Source organism: Anopheles gambiae, chromosome 3 (assembly GCF_943734735.2).
Source record: "Anopheles gambiae chromosome 3, idAnoGambNW_F1_1, whole genome shotgun sequence".
NCBI classification, from domain to species: Eukaryota; Metazoa; Arthropoda; class Insecta; order Diptera; family Culicidae; genus Anopheles; species Anopheles gambiae.
In genome coordinates, this window is record NC_064602.1 from 63,062,470 (window position 1) to 63,084,707 (window position 22,238).

General features: G+C 37.4%; 2 protein-coding genes across 35 annotated transcripts in view; both read right to left on the reverse strand.

The window, feature by feature from the left end:
- LOC1275242 (small conductance calcium-activated potassium channel protein) overlaps window positions 1-22,238 on the reverse strand; it is a 128,586-nt gene that overhangs the window by 48,294 nt on the left and 58,054 nt on the right. For 3 of the 34 annotated variants that reach the window (XM_061663016.1, XM_061663017.1, XM_061663015.1), the window contains exon 3: window positions 20,815-21,198. The exons of 30 other annotated variants lie outside the window; for them this stretch is intronic. In XM_061663016.1, coding sequence (XP_061519000.1) covers window positions 20,815-20,871 — 57 coding nt within the window. In that variant the 5' untranslated portion in view covers window positions 20,872-21,198. Of the gene's footprint in view, window positions 1-3,191; window positions 3,291-20,814; window positions 21,199-22,238 lie in introns of those variants that run through there. One more of the 34 variants, XM_061663032.1, reaches the window with a different exon arrangement.
- On the reverse strand, window positions 3,469-6,155 carry LOC1275235 (odorant receptor 67d). The gene is made up of 3 exons (XM_314478.2): window positions 5,933-6,155; window positions 5,708-5,863; window positions 3,469-5,642 (listed from the first exon to the last, which is right to left on the reverse strand). Exons 1-3 carry the CDS (start codon window positions 6,005-6,007, stop codon window positions 5,589-5,591), a joined length of 285 nt encoding a protein of 94 aa, XP_314478.2. The 5' UTR covers window positions 6,008-6,155; the 3' UTR covers window positions 3,469-5,588.

Here is a 22,238-nt window from a genome sequence, read left to right on the forward strand (position 1 = left end):
ACAAATCGTAGGACAGGAAGCGCGAACCGACAACTTATAAAAACATAACGCGGCGGTAATATGAAACGCGCCTCGCAACTCAGAACGGCTGTAAAACGATTGCGCAACAATAACACCAAGTGACAAACAAACACCCGGACATTGACTTTATATTTTGATGAACGAACCTCAATCCAGGAAGATTAGCAACCACATAATGAAAGTAGGACAATATTAGTCTTAAACATAAAATAAGTGTAAAAAGACATTGTGTCGTCACTGTTTAAGAATGCGTTATAAATAAAGCTTATTCGAAACAGTGAGACAGTTCACTAGTTTCATACACGTAGATCACTCGTGTTTAATGTCTCTCCCCATTAGCAGATGCCGCCGAAGGCTCTGCCCAATTGGTAACCACGTTTGGTTATCAGCTGTTCAGTCGGTTGACCGATCAGCATTACCCCTTCTACGGAAGAAGTGCAAGTTTGCACCTTAATCGTTTAATACTCCCGCAGCGTTTTAACGCCGCCTGGAATCCGATCCATCGCGCAAGTAAAGTTCCGTAGTTCCACCCGTCCGTTGCATAAGTGTAACTTGACCATCTCTTCCCAACGCAGTGAAAGAATGATACAATTCATTCGCAATTAAACCAACTACGGTACGTTCTCGCCTCGATACCCCGCCTCGTTCTGCACTCTTCCTCATCATTCCGCGCATCGACTTACCGTACACGGTTCTGGTAAGCAAAGTGCGCGCCGAACCTACCAGAGATGCCTACTCCCTGACTCTCTCTCTCTCTCTCTCTCTCTCTCTCTCTCTCTCTGTCTCAAACCTTCCCGTAGAAGGCTGTAGATTCAATCAACTTAACTATAGCGCCTACCACAACTATATGGACAGTTGTTTTTCGCGATTTGCGGAAAATCCATAAGAGATAGATAAAAACAGTGAATACATGAGTCGTGCAGAATACAATTTCACAACTTTGTATATTTTTTTTTTTCAAATTTTTTAAACACATTACACGAATTACGACGAAAAAACAAATTTATGGTCGTACCATAACTATAAAGACATTTCGAAAAACAGGTTTTTTGTGCTAACTAACGCATTTATAAATCGTTCAAAAATATAAATAACATATTCTAGGTTTTAAGGTTTAAGGTTTTAAGGTTTTAAAGAAATAAATTTTTGAACGATTTTTTAAAAAGTGGTTTTATAACTTATTTTAAGGTTTTAAAAGTTTTATAAGAGTAATTATCAAAATATATTTTTTTCAAAAATCAAAAAAATTCACAAAAAACAATTTTTTTTGCCTCTAATGATTGTTTTAAAAATGCAAACCAAAGTATGTAAAAAGTTTTACAAAAATTATTTTGAAATTACAAAATTGATGACAACCTTATCAATTTTGTGAACAACGGTTCAAACCTGATCCGATCAAACAAAAGCGGCACAAAAACCTCAACAACGATTTTTTAGCAGAATCTAAATATTTGCTGTTGTTACATACAAAGTTAAGGAATGTAATCCTAGTCCGATATTTTTTTCCTCCCACCACACACTTCACCATCGATGTTCTCATAGACCGCTATAAAGTCGCCGGTAGCCGTCTGCTTGTAAAGTTTAGTCGTGAATTTGTTAGGTAGTTTATGAGCCTCAATAAGGACTGGCTGAATTTGTGATGTGGTATTTACATGTATTAGATAAGTATTTGAAAGCGGATCTGATCACCGAATTGATTTCATCTCCAGCCAACATCGAGATGGTTTGGGTAAAGATTAGGATGCAGAGAGTATCTCTATTTATAGGCGGCATTTATATCCCGCCAAGTATGATAGCAAATAACGCATTGTTAAATAGCCTTAGTGATAGTATTGATGCGGTTCAACACCGCCTAAAAAGAAACGATTCAATGTTATTGTTAGGTGATTTCAATATGCCTTCTATTTTTTGGACGCCCATTGAAAACTATTATGTTTTAAGTAATGCAAGCAACGCTTTAACTCATCAAGCAACGCTCAACATAATGTACTTTGCGACATAATAACAGAGTGTAGTCTCCGTCAAATCTCAGGGATCAAAAACAGTCTGGGACGTCAATTAGATCTAATTTTTGGTAATGAGAGCGCAGTTAATATAAACTCTCAGGTGCTATCGGCTGTAGCACCTTTACTTAGACCAGATGATTATCATCCAGCTTTAGAATTCTCTCTCTCTGCAAATATTCAAAAGGCTCCGCGCTCAGTATCGTCAAATATTCGTAGATATAACTTAAAAAAAAAATGGATTACTCTAAACTTTCAGCTATGCTTTCGAATATTAACTGGTCGTGTTTAGATACAGATATTTCAATTAATGATGCAGTTAATGCTTTTAATGCTAATATTATCTCGGCTTTCCCCTCCTGCTGTCCTACCTATAAACCTAACAACTCCCCTGACTGGTCTGACTCTACACTCCGCTCCCTCAAAAGAGATCGCAATCGCACACTACGTAATTATTAAGACATGCGAGATCCTCATCATAAGCGCAAATTCAAATACGCCTCTAATGCATATCGCATATATAACAGGGCTTGCTTTAGATCTTACGTCCACCGAGTGCAAGCACAGTTTAAAATTCATCCTAAAGCCTTTTGGGGATATGCTGATAAACGTCGTAAATCTAATGATATCCCTTCTCATCTGACTCTTGGCAATCTCTCTGCATCCGGTACTGACGGCTGCTGCAACCTTCTAGCTGAACATTTTTCAAGTGTGTATGCTGAATCAATCAAAACCAAAGCATCAATCTCTAATAGCACTCATAACACTCCCACCGATGTAATCAATGACAGTAATCTAAACTTACACCTTAGCACAGTTTTACAAGCAATAAAAAATCTGAAACAGTCATATAAACCCGGTCCAGATGGCATTCCAGCAGCAGTATATAGGAAATGCAATACTGTGCTCGGTTCTCTCCTATTAAAACTGTACCGTATATCCATTAAATCATGTTCATTCCCGGACACATGGAAATTAGCTCATATTACTCCTATCCCTAAGAAAGGTAATCGTGCAAACGCTACCAATTATCGTGGAATCAGCATCCTCTGTGCAAGCTCCAAAATATTTGAATCTATAGTCCACTCACATATCCTCTTTATTGCAAGAGACTGCATTATACCTCAGCAACACGGTTTATTTCCTAAACGTTCTACCTTGACAAACCTTATTTCCTTGAGTTCCGTTATCACCTCTAGTTTAGACAGCGGTTCTCAGGTTGATATCATTTATACTGACTTTAAAGCAGCCTTTGACCGTATTCCTCACCCTATTCTTCTTGCGAAGCTATCCAAAATGGGTTTCATTGACTCACACATTCGTTGGCTTGATTCGTTTCTCAGCAATCGCTCTTTTCGTGTTAAACTAAACTCCTGTTTTTGCAAATCCTTTTCATCCAAATCGGGAGTGCCTCAAGGTAGCGTGTTGAGTTTTTTATTGTTCGTTTTATTTATTAATGATATTAACTCAGTCATTCCACACGATTGTTTTCTTTGTTATGCAGATGACCTAAAGATTTTTAAATCTATATCGTCTGTTGGTGACTGCGTATCGCTCCAAAACACCCTCAACCGATTTTCATCATGGTGCTCATCGAACCAGCTAGTTCTATGCCCCGAAAAATGTCATGTCATGTCCTTCAGTCGTTCACGTTGTCCCGTTACGACTGCTTATAACTTCGAGGGTATAGCAATAAATCGTGTACTCTCGGTAAAAGATCTTGGTGTAACTTTCGATAGCAGGTTATCATTCTTCCATCACAATGACGTTACCGTTAATAAGGCTCGTAAAACAATCGGTATGATAAAACGTTTTTCAATCCGCATAACCGACCCTCTGTGTTTAAAAGCGTTATATTGTTCGTTAGTAAGACCGATTTTGGAATACTGTGTTGTTGTTTGGTGTCCCACCTCATTTATTTATGTCATTCAAAGTAGCACTTTTGTTATGTGTTTCTAATTTCTGTGCATTTTGTTATTCCCACTCTTTTTAAGTAAATAATTACAAAAAATCCCTTCTGAATCTAATTACATGCAATACACGTAGCTTAAAAATATGTATTTAGTAGTTAAACCGTAAAATAAAACGATTTCCGCGGCATCAAACTGACGGAAAGCTGTTGGACAAATGCAGGTAATGCAAATGATCTTCGTTTAGTTAGACATGTCAAACCAGAGTCAAATCGAGTTTTCTAACACGGATCATGATAGAAAATGAGCATTTTTTATATTTTTTTTTTTCAAACACTCGAGTTACATAATTGGCCCTTTATTTGGCCATGTGGACTAAGGTATTACCATTCCACTCTTCAGGGCAACAAGTACGTTCTTGTAGTTTTGGTACTTGCTTACAAGAAGACATGCTAGCTGGTAGTTTTTTGTTAGCTTAGATAGTGATAAATCATGCAAGTACGTGAGAATAGTGACAATTGACATTATTGATTATTGTGATTATTGTTTTAAGCGACGTTTCTTCCGGAGTTAATGCATTTATCTAATTGATACGCATATCACTGTGGTGCTGCAAAGTTGCGTATCATAAGAATTGCGTAAGTGCGTATGGTAAGAATTTATCTATTTGTTTTCCTATTTGGAACTGGTTTGTTAAACGATATGAAATATGAAAATGAATAAATAAATGTAAATTTATCTTTTTCTTCTTTGGCACAGTAACCGTTATCAGTCAAGGCTTGCCTTATCTGTACCACTAGTGGGCTTGGCTTTCATTGACTGTTGTCATAAAAAAATGTTGTTGCATAAACATAGCAGGATAGTCAATCCTACGTCAATGGAGGAACGGTCCTTTCGGGGATTGAATGATGTGCATGTTGTTAAGTCGTACGAGTTGACGACTGTACCACCGATGTAATTTACCGATGTAAATTAATGATTCGAGTGAAGGTGAACGTGATATGTTGTTTATTAGCTATATTTCATGCTAAATATGGCTTTTTGTTTACGAAAATAAATGGAAATTTATTCTCCGACTATTAATTATTATTTTCCACCGTGAATAAATTGTGACATTTAGCAGGGATCGAAATGCATGTCAAATTTTTAAATTGGTTTACCGGTTCACTTCTGCCAAAAAAAAAAAAAAAATTGAAAAAAAACTCAATTTTCGGAATGTTTTACCTTTTTGAAAATTAATATCATCGTGACCCATGTATCCCTTGCTATGAAATCACACAAATCCTTGCAATAGTTACAGGTGGAGCATTTGTATGGCGTTGCAATTGTAAAAGAACGCTGTTTGCAACACTGATTTTAAAATAGTGTATGCTATTTAATAAGTTAAGAAGTTTGAATATATGCAACACGCAGATAATGCAATTCTGTTATCTTTATTTCAAAGCATATAACTAGTAAAATTGTCTGAGTGTCTCAAAAATTAATATAAGAATGTGTTTGCGATAAAAATAATGCGATCTCACTGTGGCTATTTTTCATGGTGCCGCAATACAACAATGACTGGTAACATGCTAAACCTTTCTTTATAAGTTGTTTTGAGTTGGTGTGATAAGAAAACTGTAAAACATGGTTATTTTACTGATTATTCAAAACATCACTCGAAGAAGTTCATCAACATCATGGCATAAGCATAGATCTTTTGCATTATCTGTGGGAAAAGTAAAACTATACACATTAGAAAAATACAATTTCAAGGATGTATGTCATGCTTACAGCAATAAAAAGAACGATATTGAGCGGCGCCATGCTGGCAACGGTCATTTCCATGGCATGTTGGCTTTTGTGAAACATGATTAAAAAGTCCTTTTTCTCAGAATGATCCATCAGATACCACAAAGAATCATAGAATGCATGCTCGATCTCCTCGTTCTGGAAAATAATCGTAACAAATGTGTTATTCCAATACGGATCTTACGATCTTTTCTTAACAATCACAACCTTAATGCTGAGGATAGTTCCTAGCAGACATAGCTCAAACAGTTGAACTACAACAGCGATCGCCAGTGCGTACATGGTAAAGCTATTGCTGACGTAGCAACCAAACAATGCACCAGTGAGATTGAAAATACTTGAGGCCACCTGAACCCAGTTGTTGAGATAGTAACGCTTTTCAAGATCATCTTCGTACCTGAAACCCAACAAGCAGAATTATGAATAGTAGAATCAACAAACCCTGTTATATGTATAGTTACTCCAAAACACGCTGATGTAGCAAAACAATCTCACGTAGCTTTAACTTGACTGGCGTACGATCACGGGAGTTCTGTGCATCCAACAATATAATGTTCATTTCATCGATCTTATTTTTGAGCACATCGGCATATCCAGCAACGCTGGTCACAAAAAGTATCAACACACTCTCAGCAGCTGCAAATCCTCCAATTCCAGCAATCATAAGATAGTACTGAACAATCAGATTCAGTAGGTAGTGTGATGTTATCTCCGGATCAGAGAAGGGCAGAAGAATAGCGTAAACTAGAACACGTTCGCGCTTGATGATGTATTGAATGACTGGATTAAGAGACAGGACTAGGATGCAACCAATAATTTGTAATGTGATAAATTTCCTCAGCAAGCAGATACGATTCATTAGTAAGAGAAGAGTTGCATTATTCTTTTCATGGTTCCGATATTCGTAATGGAATAGATCTAAACGGTTGTACATGGCTTCAAAGAACTTGCGATAACGAAGAGCTGTGTAGAATTTTGCAAGACCCTGTGATGTATCATCAGGAGTACATATAATTTGGATTGGATTAAATTTGAACTGTGAAGATATATTCGTGAGTGTTTATTACCTGTATGAAGACACCATAGACGGCTGCAGATTCCATCAACTTAACTAAGTTAGGCCAATAGTACCAAACGGTATATACCTCACCGATTAGCGAGATTGATAGTCCAAAAAATGCCAGAAAGGTAAGAATGTTCGGTTTATAGTTCGGAGCCATTATATCAAGGCCGACAAATGAAGCGAACCACCGGATTAAGTGAAGGTTATAAACGTATAAATCGTGCGACAAAGTAAACGTCATGTTGGATTGAGTAGTAAACGTAGACTAAGGTATTATCATTTTACTCTTCTGGGCAACAAGTTTTTGTAGTTTTGGTATTTGCTTACCCGAAGACATGGTGGTAGTTTTTTCTTAGTTTAGATAGTGATAAATCATGCAAGTACGTGAGAATAGTGACAGTTGATATAGAGAATTTGAAATAGTGACGTCTCTTGTGGATTGAATATTGTTTTTGCAAAGCTGCTTAATCGTAATAAATTATTAAATATTTTTGTTGAGTTTTATTACTTATTGTTATGTTATATTATCTTAACCCATAGCATCGTGACTGATGAGCAAATGTGAACTAGACCTGCAGAAAATGAGTTTTTTTGTTTTTGGATGTATTTAAAATTTATTCTATACAAAATAATAAATGTTAAATAAAATGCATTTCGTCATACCTCGACATTTGTACGGACCAAAGCTCGACATTTTGTACGGATTGAAATGCACGTCAAATTATTGAATCAGTAGATTACTTTTTGAATTTAAGTCATTCGTTGACAGGGCAACAGCTTTCGCTCGTATTTACAATTTTTTTAGAAACTTTTAATGTTTGGCTATGTGACGTTCACGTCCGCTCGACATATAAGGCACATATCTGGCTGAGTGGTATGTTGAATTTGTAAAACATCTTGTTTTTGGCAGTGAAAATTCTGAAATCATTTTGGCCATATGTATTATTCCTCAAATACCGGTTTCTACGATCTCAAAGTTTGGAAGGATTTTATTCTGTACTATTTAGAACTATGTTTTTCTTTCTTTAGAATTATGTTTTTCTTTCGGTAATTTCCAATGTATTTACCGAATAACCACAGTGTCAATGGCTGTTTTTCATTTATTAATATCGTTTAATTTTAAGCATTTTTATTTCTTAATTTCATTTGATAGAAAAGTCGAACAGACTTGACCTTTACAGAATTATAAGAGTTTCAAACGTGTTCAATATGGGTACTTCCGTTACAAAAAATGAATATAATTAAAATAAAATTTTCGATTTTATTCGACCTTATCTTTTCACATATGACCATTCACCAGATAGAATTGATATGGGAGATTTCAGTTTTGCGAATTTTTAAAGCTGATTTTTTGTTATAAATTGATTATTAAAAAAATGCAAAAAATGCTAGAAAGGTAAGAGTGTTCGGCTTATAATTCGGATCCATTATGTCAAGACGGACAAATGAAGCGAACCAACCAGGAGGTTGTAAACGTATAAAACGTGTTGATAGTGTAAACTTAATTGTGAATTGAGTAGTAAACGTAGACTAAGGTATTACCATTTCAATCTTCAGGGCAACAAGTACGTGTGCGTAGTTTTTTGTTGGCTTACATAACTATGAATCATGCAAGTACGTGAGAATATTGACAATTGTGGTGGTTTGTATTCCTATTTAATGAGAAGAAATAAAAAAAGCAGTATAGAGTGCTCTTTTAATGGATGTTTACGCTAAATGGCTTATTAATTGATATTTAATATTTGATATTTATTAAATTAAACGGTCTGTGTGTTGCTATCTTAACGCACTCAAAGTACTCAAAACTTTGTACAATAACTCAAATGTTGTTATGATAAACTAACATAGAGTAGACCATCCGGCACAGGTACATTTCATTGGCCGGGTATGGTTTAACCTTTGGAAGTCTCTTGTTTTTGCAAAAAATGATCAAAAAATTGTCACCAATTTTTATGAATTTATTTTTTTAAAATTGTTTACATTAAAAAACATGGCATGACCAAATGGATTCATTCCTGCTAATTTCTACCAATACAAACCAACACGTGTTGTTAGAGATTCCCAATATATATTTTTACCCGGAAATGAAAAACATTCGCTAAACCCCCGGTTAACAGCGATGTGCGACGGTGAACGAAGCAAAACGGAGAACGAAAAATCTGCCCGGTACCGGTAAGTGTGCCTTTAACAATTTGGTGGTATCCAATGCTTGTTGTACATGGCATTGAGCATACATTTTTCCCCATGTTGATCCGTAGATTATTTGGAATGGTATTCTAATTAAAGCATGTTCTCATGCATTTTGTTAAAAAAAATCGGTTTTCATTATAGTATTAAGTAATTTAGGTAAATTTTGCAAAAAGGAACGACGTTAAAAAGTAATGATCTTTTGTTTATGATATTATGGTTATAACTTGGTAAGTCGAATAAAGAATTGACAGACGAAAGCGCGAGACTTTGAGCGGTTTCGGACACTCCTAAGGCAGGCTATAACCGCTAAGCAGTTGTAGCTCTAGATATGTAAGTAGGATATGGTGGTTATTTTTGCACGTGGTTCAAATTTCCAGTTAGTTTTCAAGATAAGATGAAAACGTACATGTACATCTTGCAGACAAATGATTACCATTAGGATTGTGATATTATTTCAAATTATTTCAAAGCAATGAGCATAGCTGGAGCATTGGATAGCCCTGTTGTTCACATTTCTCAGATATTCTAGAAAATGGATAGTGGCGAATCTTATAAATTTTATCTCTATACATAGAAGAGCAGAATACGCATTCTTTTTCACAACCGTCATCAATTCAGCGTCACACGCCCATCGATAACATTTTCAAATGATTTCACAGTGAACGAACAGTGCGTAATATAAACCTACCACACGAAACAGAAAGAAAATCATTTGTAGAAAGAGCAAGGGCTCAACACACTGGTACCTAAAATAAGGCACAGCCAGTGGAAGCTCGTTTGGGATAGTGTTTTTTTTTCAACATCCCTCCGGAGAATGGGGCTGATAAGTTTTATTCTATCCCATTGGCCCATCAAGCGTGTTCTTTCGCGCTGGCGATGTTGAGTGTTGGTCATGTGCCGGACTATGGGAACAACAGAGCAGTAAAAGGATGAACCCAGATGAGAAGAAGGATAATGGGGAGGTAAACGCGACACCTCCCAATGGTGATGGCGATGACAGGAACTTGGGAGCGAGCGGTGTAAGGGAATGGGTCAACTTAAAAGGACGGGCAGTAAAATGTGGAATCTCGTTATCATTCATTACATCATCCCGTCAGCTTCGTTCTCATGCTCTGCTCTCAAGAAGTCATTTTGCTTTCCCTTTGTGGTATGTTGTGGTATGTTAGAATGTTGGTTCTATTCTTTCGGATGCTCTTCTCACTACTCTTCTTTTTTTAGCTTTTTTGAGTATTAGTTATTACTTGCACTTGCTTTCGATTCTTAGTAACTTTCTACGCTAAAAAGCAAACTTTAGTTAATGTAGCATTGGTTTTTTTTGTTTTCTTTTTATTTGTCACATTTATACAGTTGTAAAGTTTCCTTGCTAATATGGAGATGCGTTTTTGGATGTTACTATCAAAACAACGTTGTAGAGGCACTGCTTGGTGATGGGTAAAATTACAAGATTTTTAATGATGCATATGGTTACAGAAGCATTTTAGTGCTTACTTGCAGGGATTATTGAATTGGAAGAAAATATAAATTGTTGATGAAGGTGAAACATGTTTGTTTGCTTGGAAAAAGTCACCAACCAATGATAACTTTTGCATGCATTCCTTTACATGTGTTTTAGTTAGGAATGCAACTAAAGTACCCTTTTTCACATGGTTTGAATTATTTTAATCAGAGGACATGGTGTTAATTAAATAGCTGTGAAATGTTACAGTTAGAGTTGCTAAAGCAATAAGCAGTGAAACATACACTCACATTGAACTAAGCACCGTTTGAATACATTTAAACCGATTTTAATTATATCTTGTGTTGTTTTTGTTTGTCGGCATAGTTTACGGCGTTTACTCAATCACTTCAAAGTGTCTCAAGTTAAATACCTTGGAGTACATTTAGAAAAACGCATGACATTTAAAACCCACATAGACAAACAATTAGAAAAAGTAGACAAATTACTAAAAATTTTATATCCTTTCCTAAATAGGAAATCAAAACTAAATTTGCAAAACAAAAAATTAGTTTACACGGCTTATATACGCCCGATTCTGACGTACGCAGCGCCGGCATGGATTAGTTGTGCGTACTCTCATAGAAAAAAACTTCAAGTTAGACAAAACAAAATATTAAAAATGATCATGAACTTACCACCTTGGCATAACACAAACGATTTACACAAAAGAAGTAATTTAGTAAAAATGGAAGAATTCATAGGAAATTTAAATGTAAATTACGCAAACAAATGTCGCCAGAGCTCAATTAGCATAATTAATCAACTAGTTGAACAACGTATCTAAGCATAAAATATGAGTTTATAATTTTCTGTACAAAGCTCTCCTCTTCTCTATCTAGTTAAGGATTAGGTCTAGCAAATGTAGGTTAAGATATAGGTTAGATATATATGTGTTTAGGTTAAGTCTAAAATTGCATGGGTTTTTTTTTTGCACTTTTCCCATATACTCAGATTTAAAATCAGCAAACAACATATATTCTACTCAGCTATGCTATAAAAATTCCCGATTATTGAGGAGAGCACATTGCGTACCCAATGTTAAAGAACGTTCGATTCTATATGTTTTTTTTTTCTTTATATCCACAATAAACATCTCTACTACTACTTCAAAGTGTCTGAAATAAGACAGTATTGAATATCTATAATTAAAAAACAAAACTTTATTTACTTTCCACAATGTCGATCAGGCCGTCAGGAAAGAGCCTCCACATACAACTTTAAGTGATTTTGTTACGCAATGTTGTCCTGTATTCACACACAACGGGATTTTTTTGTTTGGTTCATTGTTTTACGATGAAAAGTTTCCTATGGGATGAAAATAAAAATTACTTCTCAACCGCACATGAGGCTTGCGCCCGGTTTGTTCGGCCAACCGCCCCGAAGTTATTAAGGCGTAACGAGTAACGATCCGTTGTCAACACTGTGGTACGGGTTTAAAGTACATAAATTAAATTTACGACTTTTGGGGTGCCAGCGTGGTTTCTCTTATCTACCGCATATAATGGTTGAATGCAAAGTAATGAACCTCTGGTTCAGCGGTTGTTAGTAAGCTTACCGAAGAGGGCGAAAGCTTTAAGCGGGTGGGATTTATGGAGGATCAATTGCGTGGTAAAATATGGTTACAAGATGTCATCGCACAGGCAATGTGCTGAAACGATTATCCTTTCCTGGATGACGTATACCATAAGCACGTGTTTTGTGAGAATTAAATATTATGAAAACAATGGAAGGAAGTGGCTCGTATGATGCCACTTTCTTTTGCCACCAATTATAAAGATGTTGAAATTTTAATGTAGGTCAAGCGTGTTGTTGTTGATATGCTTGCGAGGTGATGTGTTGATAGCCGACTTGATTTAATTAGACAAGACGGAGGAAAAGGTCCTGCTAGATGCCATATCCCGTTCATTTAACAAAATTCGACAATGAACGGCACTCTGAGAGGTAGATTGTTTATCTTTCGTCCCTCATAGTTTATAAATTTTGCTAGCAAAAATGAACTTTGCTTCCACTTTTGTTGATGGCATTGCGGCAAACACTTTTCATTTAATTAGAAAGTTGCCCGAGAGTTTCCGCAAGTGTCAGAATACATGAATGACACGTACCATACCGTTTATTATAGTTATTGTTTGTTTTCTGGGCAAAGCAAAAGGAGCGCTGCGTGATTGTATGTGTATGTGAAACGCGTACGGAGAATTTAATAAACCATTTATCAAAGCAGTTTTCATGCTGATGTTTATTATTAAAATCAGTTGGCATCTTCAACGTGGCCAAACTTGGCCGAGAAAGGTTGTGTGGCTCTCGTGGGGTTTTGCCGGTTATTTTAACAGGGCTCGAGTCATTAAGTGGTCCGACGTTATATCACATCACGAGAGCGATACCTTCGTATGAAGTGATGGTGATAGTTTTCAGTGATATTAAGTCACTCAACCGAGTGAAAAATGTTGCACTACGGTGTTGGTTGAAATATTATCGGAGCAAAGTTTACACACGAAAATAGTTTCACTTTGAGGATTGATTCTACAGCATGTATGTTGCATGGTGTGGACGATGCGCTTCATGGCCAGTTTGAAGAGTTTTACGGTTAGGTTCAAAGAGGGTCGGAGAGTATCAAATGTACAGAAAATATTAAACAATGACTTGAATACACGAGTCACTTCAACGAGCATTCAAAACTAGAGTCAACCAAATTGCTGGTTAGTATAGTCGCTTAAAAACCATCATTGGCTTAACATAATGGGGGTTATTTTATCATATATTTATTTTAATATATTAATACTACAATGTATTTAAATTTAATTTTAATTGATTTTTTTTTAATGAGTTATGAATCAAGTTGAATAAAAAATCGACGTTGAAACGAAATAATTAAAAGAAAACGTGATGATAAATAACCCTGGGTAAACTAAAGGGCCATCCCATCGTCGATTAGTCATATCATCATTCCAACAGCTCAAGTCATTTCTAATCAAATGCAATCAAATACACAAAGGATGAAAAATTTCTCTAGACATCCGCGCAATTAACCACTAAATCAACGTGAGAGAAAATATGAGTGGCAAAGTGAACTTTTGTGTTTTTTGCTGGTTAGCTTTACCCCGATCAAACCCATTAATCATATATAGTCTTGGTCAATCAATCATAATTTTGTTACCGGACCAAGCATCGCTTTCTGGGTTATATGACGCTGACCACTAGCCAGCGTCTATCGGGTGCTTTCGTGTGCAAAGAACTTTCACTCAAGGTGACGTTGAGTGACAACCTAACGGATTAAAAAATGCTGCCCAGTGGTGAATAGCCGCGGCTGCAAGAAGCAATCAATGGAAAGCAAACACTTGAAACCAGGATTTTTTCGGTAAGTTATGACATCTCGCTGACAGTACGGAGCGATTGCAGCGAAAATATCTACACGAAAACAATATTACTGCAATTGTCACTCAATCCGGCTAAATGAGAAACAGTGTGGCCGGTTCTGTAGCATCTCACCGTTTGGTAAACTGGAAATTTAATGATAAAATGTAGCGACACGAATGTAGCGCACGTCCGGCACATCGATCCAAAGTAAATGGCAGAATGTAAGTGGCGTGTAGCTGGAAGGTATACAGCAGCAGCGATACACTCGTAATTGCTGGTATCCTTCGCATGAATGACCACGGTTAAACATCCTCGGCTGACCTTCGACTAATCGTTATCTAACCCTTGGGGAGTATAACCGCGCCCGCCAAGTGATCTGGCGGAGTGGATTCAGTGTTTTTTTTTGGCCTAACAACCAAGGGCCTACTGTCCCAATGTTTGGAAGGCTTTTTTGTTGATTAATTCATACGAATTTCAGTCCCCGGATAGTTGGTGTGTCTGGTCAGGTCAAGTGCACGAACCAACGTGTAGCAAATATTAGCATCTAATAGGTTCACTTGATGGGGACATTAATTTTTGTCACAATGACTAATAACAAAGTATTCGGTTGGGACGAGGTTAGTTCAGACACAGACATGTCGAGCGAACAAACCAAATGCTGGAGGGGGGGGGGGGGGGGGGGTTGTGCTGGGTTTGTACAATGAGTTTGGCTTTTTGTTTTAATGGCGCCCCTGGTATTAAGCACGTGATAAACTGATGGTCTGATGGCGGTAAGTGTGCATTTGCAGCTTGGCGATATAACGCAGACAACTAATTAAATATTACCCTTTTGTCAAAGCAAAATGCTCTTGAAATCCCGGTAATAAAACTGAACATGGAGATTTAGGAGTTTATTGTTTTGATGAGGGATTAAGAGCATTGAACTAAATCTGGAGCTCATCGTTCATAATAAGTGCAATACAAATGTAATCCATAATCCAGCTTCACCAACGGACATGATACAATTTGTCCAACCATACAGGTCATACTTGTTACATAAATTCTTTATAAGGCGAATTGTCGGAGGCAGCAGTGCAAGCGTTAGATTTTGTTGTCCTAGCTTCTTACCGACCTCGAATGAGTATAAATGGGAATGATGAGGGGTAAAAGGTTACCCGAACAATATAGATTACTTCCGGGCTTGACCAATGAGCCGTTGCTGGCCCATGTAGGGCTGACAGTAATAATCTGGCAAAACTTTTGGTCAACTAGATGCCACGGGTTTTTTGTAAGAGTACTGGAGTTTCGTAGGAACTTTCTCTCAGTGTTTCAATGTTGAACAAAAATGAAAAAAATAAAAACAGGGTGACATTGGAAGCGACTAAACTGCAACAACAAGGCAAAAATTATTATGGGAATCCGAAAACTCCATTTGCCAAGAGTAATTGCATTGGACAGAGGGAAGAGCAATAAACTTTCTAACGATTCTCGAGTCACGCGACCAGTTGTGAGAGCAACTTCGCGTGGAGTACATTTTCACGTAGGCATTACGGGGAATGGCAGACCGGCACGATGATAGTGGTAGTAGATCTCCAGGCGACATTGGTTCATTCCGCTCTTTTTGTAATTGTTGAGAAAGATCATCTGGAACTTAGCAAGTGGGCTGAAGTGGGATAAGCTGCGGGCAGCAACGAAAATGTAACACGGTTTTAATTCAATTCTAACGTTACAACTTTATTTGTCGTGAGTAACGCGTAGGCACGGAAGTACTAGCGGAGTACTTGCGAGCGTGAGCGGTAGAAATTCGTAACCAATTTGAACGCAGGAAATACCAACTGGTGTTAGTGCTATCGAATAAAGGATGCTTATTCTTTTTTATATATGAGATATGGGTAGCTTCGATCGACATTACCTTCGAAAAATGATTTATAGCTCGTTTCCGGCAAAGTCTCACGTCAGTAAGGAATTGGATTGGCATGGAAATCTTAGTTTTATGTCTTTTTTCGTCAAGAGTTCACCCTCCAAACAAGTGTGTGCCATGTCTTTCTCGCGAAAGTCGGATGGGGATTCATGATTTTTATTATGCTATACTGTTTGATTGCATCGATTCAGTTCAGAGTGAGAGGGAAAAGTTTATTGCTTCCTGCATTTGGATGGTTAGAATGTGGAGTTTTAAGTGACTTTCGCCTCCCTATGAACGCCATTGTTCAGTCTCGTTCACTAAGCGCCTTGAAGAGGCCAAAATGAGAAGAAGAAAAAACTCCAGAGCTTGTCATAAACGGTGACACAGTTCTAAATTTCAAGAATTTATGGTCTTTCGTCTTTTCGTGATTCAACGATGTGCCAGAAAGATTGAAGAAGTGTGAAGAAAAGTATGTGGAAGTGAGATGCAGAGTATTACAATTGAGCTGTGGGGAAATTGGATATTTTTAGATGGATATAGATTTACGGGGTGATTCCAACCCTCTGCGAGTAGTCGTTGGGTTCAAAGGGAAACAGCTAATTCTGGTGCTGGCACGGTGAAGATGGGAGGGATCAAGTAAGGCCAACAGGGCAATGACAGTGGCGAATCGCTCCATCATTGCGTATACAATTAGTTGAATTTTTATTTTGAGCATGGTTGCACATTGGTACGCGTTCATTCTCGTTTTGGTCGTTGTCTGAGTAAGAAGACGATTCGCGAGAGATAGTACTCGACAGTTTGTGTCTTTGCAGTGTCGGTTATTTGAGGAAATAAAAAAAAAAATAGAAACTGCAAAATAGAAACAAAAGCTTGGCACGGAAGATTGAGGTCGAATCGTTTGCTTGTCGTTGCTGAGCCATGCGCAAAACTGAGCACGAACACCGTTTTACGAACAGTCGCAACAGTAGCATCAGCAATACCAATACCAGCAATACAATCAGCTGCAGAATTGTCCGGAAGCATTATCTCCTATCCAGGGAGCTAGAGCCAGTCTACAAACGAAATTGGTAGCAGAAATTTATGACTTTATTTATTTCGCTCAACAATCTACCGCCCTGCAGAGCTTAGCGAAGAAAATGAAAATGGAGGACCCGATCAAGGAGATGGAGCCGAGTTGCTGAAAAGCTATTTTGTGTTCACCTTGTCTCAGCAGACTCATACTACGAGTGCGTCTGTTTAACGAATTGTTGTAACTGTCCATGAGTAGTTTTAAGAAAGTTTCAAGGAAACTCAAGATTGGTTACGATGTTTAATGCAAACTGCACTTATAATATTTTATCAAATGAAACGAAACAGATATGAGCTTGTGCAAGGAGATCTTTGTTGGGTGTTTCATGACGAATATGCTTTTTAAAGCTTTCCACAAATCTGCTGTTATTGGGATGGGGGAAAACGGAAAACCATGGGGGAAGAACTAATCTTGTACCATAAAAAAGCAAACAAAACTGTGAGTTCTTCATCGTGCGGGAAGTTGCGTTTCGCACCATTGGCTTGTTTTTGGATTGGAAAACAGCAAATAAAAACACACAAGGAACCCATTAAATTATTTGATACTGTCTTGAGCTCCGGACCGATAGCTATCTGGAACATAGCCTGTCGTTGTGCCACGAGCAGCGAACCATCTATGGGGGTGTCTTTTACAAAGACACTCGTCGCTGTTAGGGCTACAATTTCATTTGTCTGCGCCAATTTAAGTGAATCGCGTCGCCGTTGGCCTCTCATCTTATGGTTCCAGTTTCATTTGAGCCAAAATTTATGGTAATAGGTCGTGAAAGGGGCCGAGGTTCTAAAGCCACACACTATCTCATTGCATCATGGATGAGGGTAGCCGGATCGCCGATGGTGGCAAGCTTTCATCGGTGATGCTTTTTTCATCGGTGTGTTTTTGTTGTTTGCATTCTCTGTTTTGCGCTCCTTGTGCTACATGGGGTGTGGTTGGCGTAGAACGACTTACGGCTTGATTTGACGGCACAGCGTCCGAAGCTAAAGATGCCGATGTAGATGACGATGACAAAGCGATCCTAGTCATGGATTAGAGGCAGTGTGTGGGTATAGAATGCGTGGAGCAGAAGGTATAGGATGACAGCCGAATCTTACGAACGAAACTGAGAACAAACAGGCCAAAGTTATGGTGCAAGAAGAAATTATTGTTATGATGATTGTGGCAGTAAATGGTAACGATTTTGCGTATGATATTGAAGCTTATTGAAGGGGTTTTCTGGCTATTGGTCGTGCTCAGTAGAAGCGTTATTCGGACGGCTGTATGGAAAGAAGTCGTCCATCGTGTACGGTGAATGGAGCGCGAAAAATAGTGAATAATCGAACACCGACCGGTACCCGTAAACCGGTAGAAAAAGTCGACCGGAGAGCGATAAATTGTAACGACCTTATGCCTCGCAGCACAACCAGTAAACCCCAAGCTCTCATGCGCGAATCGAGAACTGGTATGCTTTCGCCTCAGCGCTTTAATGTGAGCCGGTTTTTTGTTATTCCAAATAAAATTGAAGGTTTTTTTTGGTTCATTGTGCAGCTTTATTTGTATTGCAAGATTTGTAATCGCGTTGAATTAAACTCCCGGAGGATGAAGTGCCAAATGGTTTCCAAATACTGAGGGAAAAAATAAACAAAATCTGAACAACCAGCACCCAGTTGCGAGCTTAACGCTTACAAATCACAAAACAATTCAAAGAAACAGGGATCGACTTGCAAATCCTGCCTACACACTCCCGAGGCGGGCATGGTAACCTTACCCACAGGATACGGCTCCCTGGGGAAACAGCAAAAAGCCAATGAAACAGGGCAGCATAACGCTGGTCCGTTTGAAGTCAAACAAATCGAACGATGGGAGTGGGGATAATAGAAAATGTCACCTCTGCTAGAAAATAAATTGTTTATGAACTTTACTCCCTTTTCATCTTTGGGCGAGAAAGTTGGCAAAGACGTTGCTCGCTACCGGATTTAGCTTCCAGGCACACATGGTACCGGATAGTTACCTTTTGGAACGCTCAGCAGCAATTGCCAACGGCGTGTTTCATGTAGTTTGTTTTGTTTTCGAGTTTAGATATTCTGGAAAGCTGGCATGACGAATGCATGGAAAGGCGATTCTCTTTTTACAAATAAAGATAAACTAAAACAAGAATAGTTTGGGCTAGTTTTCGCAATCAAGTTGTATCTTTAAACTTTCTGGCATGGTGAGTATATTGTTATCTCAATCAGGTTTCTTTAGTTTTACATTGGAAACTCTCCGCATAGTCGAAGTGAAAGTAATTGCAATAAATACAAATTTAAACTGAATGGTTTCCCGTTTTATTCTGAATGGTTTCCTAAAACGGGTTCTTGCGAGCTAGATAAACATTAATTAAAACCAAACAATATCGCTTCATGACCCTTTCTTTCCTATATGGATCGCTTAATCTCGTTCATTTTACCACTATGAGAAAGCATTGATCGAATTAAAATAGTTCTGACAGTATAGAAATGGTATTGGTAGAAAGAATTGATTGAACAAAAATAACAATAGTGAAACAAATCGGTGCACAATCTGGCAGAAAAATGGTGATAGCCTCTAAACGACTGTCTACGATGTGCGACAAAATTGCGTTGCTTTTAAAAGCCCATTTCACTAAGCCCTGGCGAAACGCAAATCGAATAGAAACGTATTGAAATTGCACTCTCTTGCATTCTGAAAAAAACTTTCAGAAAAGCATTGTTTCCAAATGGACTATTAAAAGCAGGAAACTATTGAACAAGAATGTTTAAAGTACATGAAAGGGTAGAAACCGTTCAAAGTCATTCAAGCATAAGGGAAGCTATCGACCGATAGCTAGAATAATTGGGCGATAAGTTTCGTGACATTATGGTTGCGCACTGGATTAGTAAGGACTAACTGTTATTGATTTTTTCATTAAAACACTCTTACACTTGCGTTTTAGTTGGAAAAAAGGGAGGATTAAAAGCTGCCTGCTGCCTCTTTCAATGGAAGCGTGATATTAAAAGGGGGTTCACCGATTATAACCAGATTAAAAAGCAATTGGTTTGAAAATACATTCTGGCAATTTAGTTTTCTGTATGTTTCCGTTTGTATGTAAGGAAATAGCTGGCTTATTTGTGGTTTGGCTTAAAAGTTTAAAAAAACATGAAAAACCTTTTAACTTTAAAACATATTTTATTTAAACGATCGTATAGCCAATAAAAGTGATTTGCTGGTAAATAAAACACTAATGTAAATAAATAAATGCAGAATTATGTATTAATATAAATACTTTCAATTTGTGTAGCTGTTATTAAAAACTATGCGCAAATGCGAACATAAATTCTTTCGTAGTGACTTAAAATGGTTATGATTTAGCAATTAAAAAAGAATGTTTGCTCTTAATAGCATGTTGAAGCCTTCAGTATAGTAGTACATACAATTAAAAAGAAAAAAAATCATGTATCAGCATCGATAACAGTAGCCACACCTATAATTATAAGCGAGGTGATAAAATGTAGCAACGAGTATGGCTTTGTGTTAAATGTGACTTATAATTAACAAGCATTGAATCGATCAATAGAAAGCATTGATTATGCATCGCAATTAAAATAACTCAATAGATGATGACTATCTTCCTAACAAATGCTTGTGTGCTACATACCTTTTGTATCGTTCTATATATTGTGTGTCTATTAATTGATAAGATAAGGTGATTAAGTTTACTTCAACAGGAAATGTAATATATCTTTTCTTGTTTCTCACACAGGCTCTGAATTGACTGGATTCTAAGCTACCGATTTCGATACATTCTACTACGAATTCGTTTGCAAAGAAGGATAGGGTAGGAATTCTTGCTATCATAATACTCAATTTGCTTAGCCACTTAAGATACAGCAAAATTTAAACGATCCAAACATGGATACCCAACAATGGGTGGAAAGTGGAAAGTAGATTGTAGTATGGTTTTGAAATTTGGAATGCCAAACATAGATTTACCTTACAATGGAAACATTTAGCTTGTGGGAGTTTAGAAATTTCACGTTCTCGTATGCTACCGTTGAAGTAAACTTACCTTGATGGTGGTACGCGAACGGGTGTAGAGTATTTGCGTGCCGTATTTGGTGGCCATTTTGAAATTTTGTCGGTTGTTTGCTTGGGGCTGATTGCCACGTGTCTGTGTCTGTCGTTGTCAAGGCGTAACAGTGTGATTTCAATGGGTGCACGGTGTGTCGCCAGCGCTAGACCGCTCCGCACAAGAGTAACGGTCGATCGCGTCAAAGTATGCTCGCTGCTCAGCGGAGCTTGAATCGGTCACTGCTTCGGTATTTCAGTACATTGGTTGGCAAACAAAAAGGAATAGCACTGTGTTCGAATAACTCGAGATCATGTTTCAACGGTTGGGAAAATTACTGTTCGATCTTAGCTGCATTTTTAATTGCCTTTGGGCACACGAACGCTACGTATTGGTACGTAATTGAAATGAAAGTTTTGTGTGAAAATTTTAAAAATATTACAAAAAAGCAAGTCCCTGGTCACTTTGTTGTAAAAAGAATGAGTACATAAACATTGTTGAACAAAGTAAGTGACTAGATTGTTTCAGTTGATAACTTTATCACAATTGCACAACTGGCAAATATTTTTGAATGTTTTCCACTGACTTACCATCGTTTTCGTACTATTCTGATCGTGCAGCTTCCACAGAGGTTATTAAAATTTATCATTTATGAATTACTTACAATCAACAAAACTTACATTATACTGTTGATAATCGAAAAAAACCTATCACGAAAATTACGTAAACTGTGTAATTGGGTTAAATCATAGCCACTGAATGCACTGGTTTGCGGGAAAGCACACGATTTAATCTATATTGATAATTACATTTTAATTGAATCATTTTCGCACAGCAGATATGACGTTGCATTCATAGATTTTGATAGTTTTCTTTTGCTGCATGTTTCGCCTGTATTACATGTCTCGTGTCGACGCTATTAACTAAACTGGATACAAACCACACACAAATAGCAACAACACGGGATGAAAATGTACTTGGATTACACGAGAAATTTGAAGCAACAGAGTAGAAGGATTTCGACATTACATAACTTTTCTACTACAAAGGGATAGTGTAAGTACGGTTTTTGTTTGATGTGAACGTAAGAAGGTAAGAAAAAACCACACTACGTACATTGGGAACAGTTGTATAGGTTTGTAAATTGGTTCTTTTGGAACAATTTTTGCATGGCAATGTATGCGAAGAAGACAGAAATAGGGGAATGTACACAAGGTAATTTATATAAAAAGTTAATATAAATCAATAAAATGCGAAAAAGTTAAGAAAGTGTCTACTAGAGCATGATTAAAGAGCTAGTTTTAATTTTTTTCTAGGAATTTCTCTAGCTTACTTGACTGAAATATGTACACCCGTCAATAAAGTGTCTTTACAGACTTCATCAGCAGCTTATAAGCACGATAAAGGACCTGTCCATACAACTA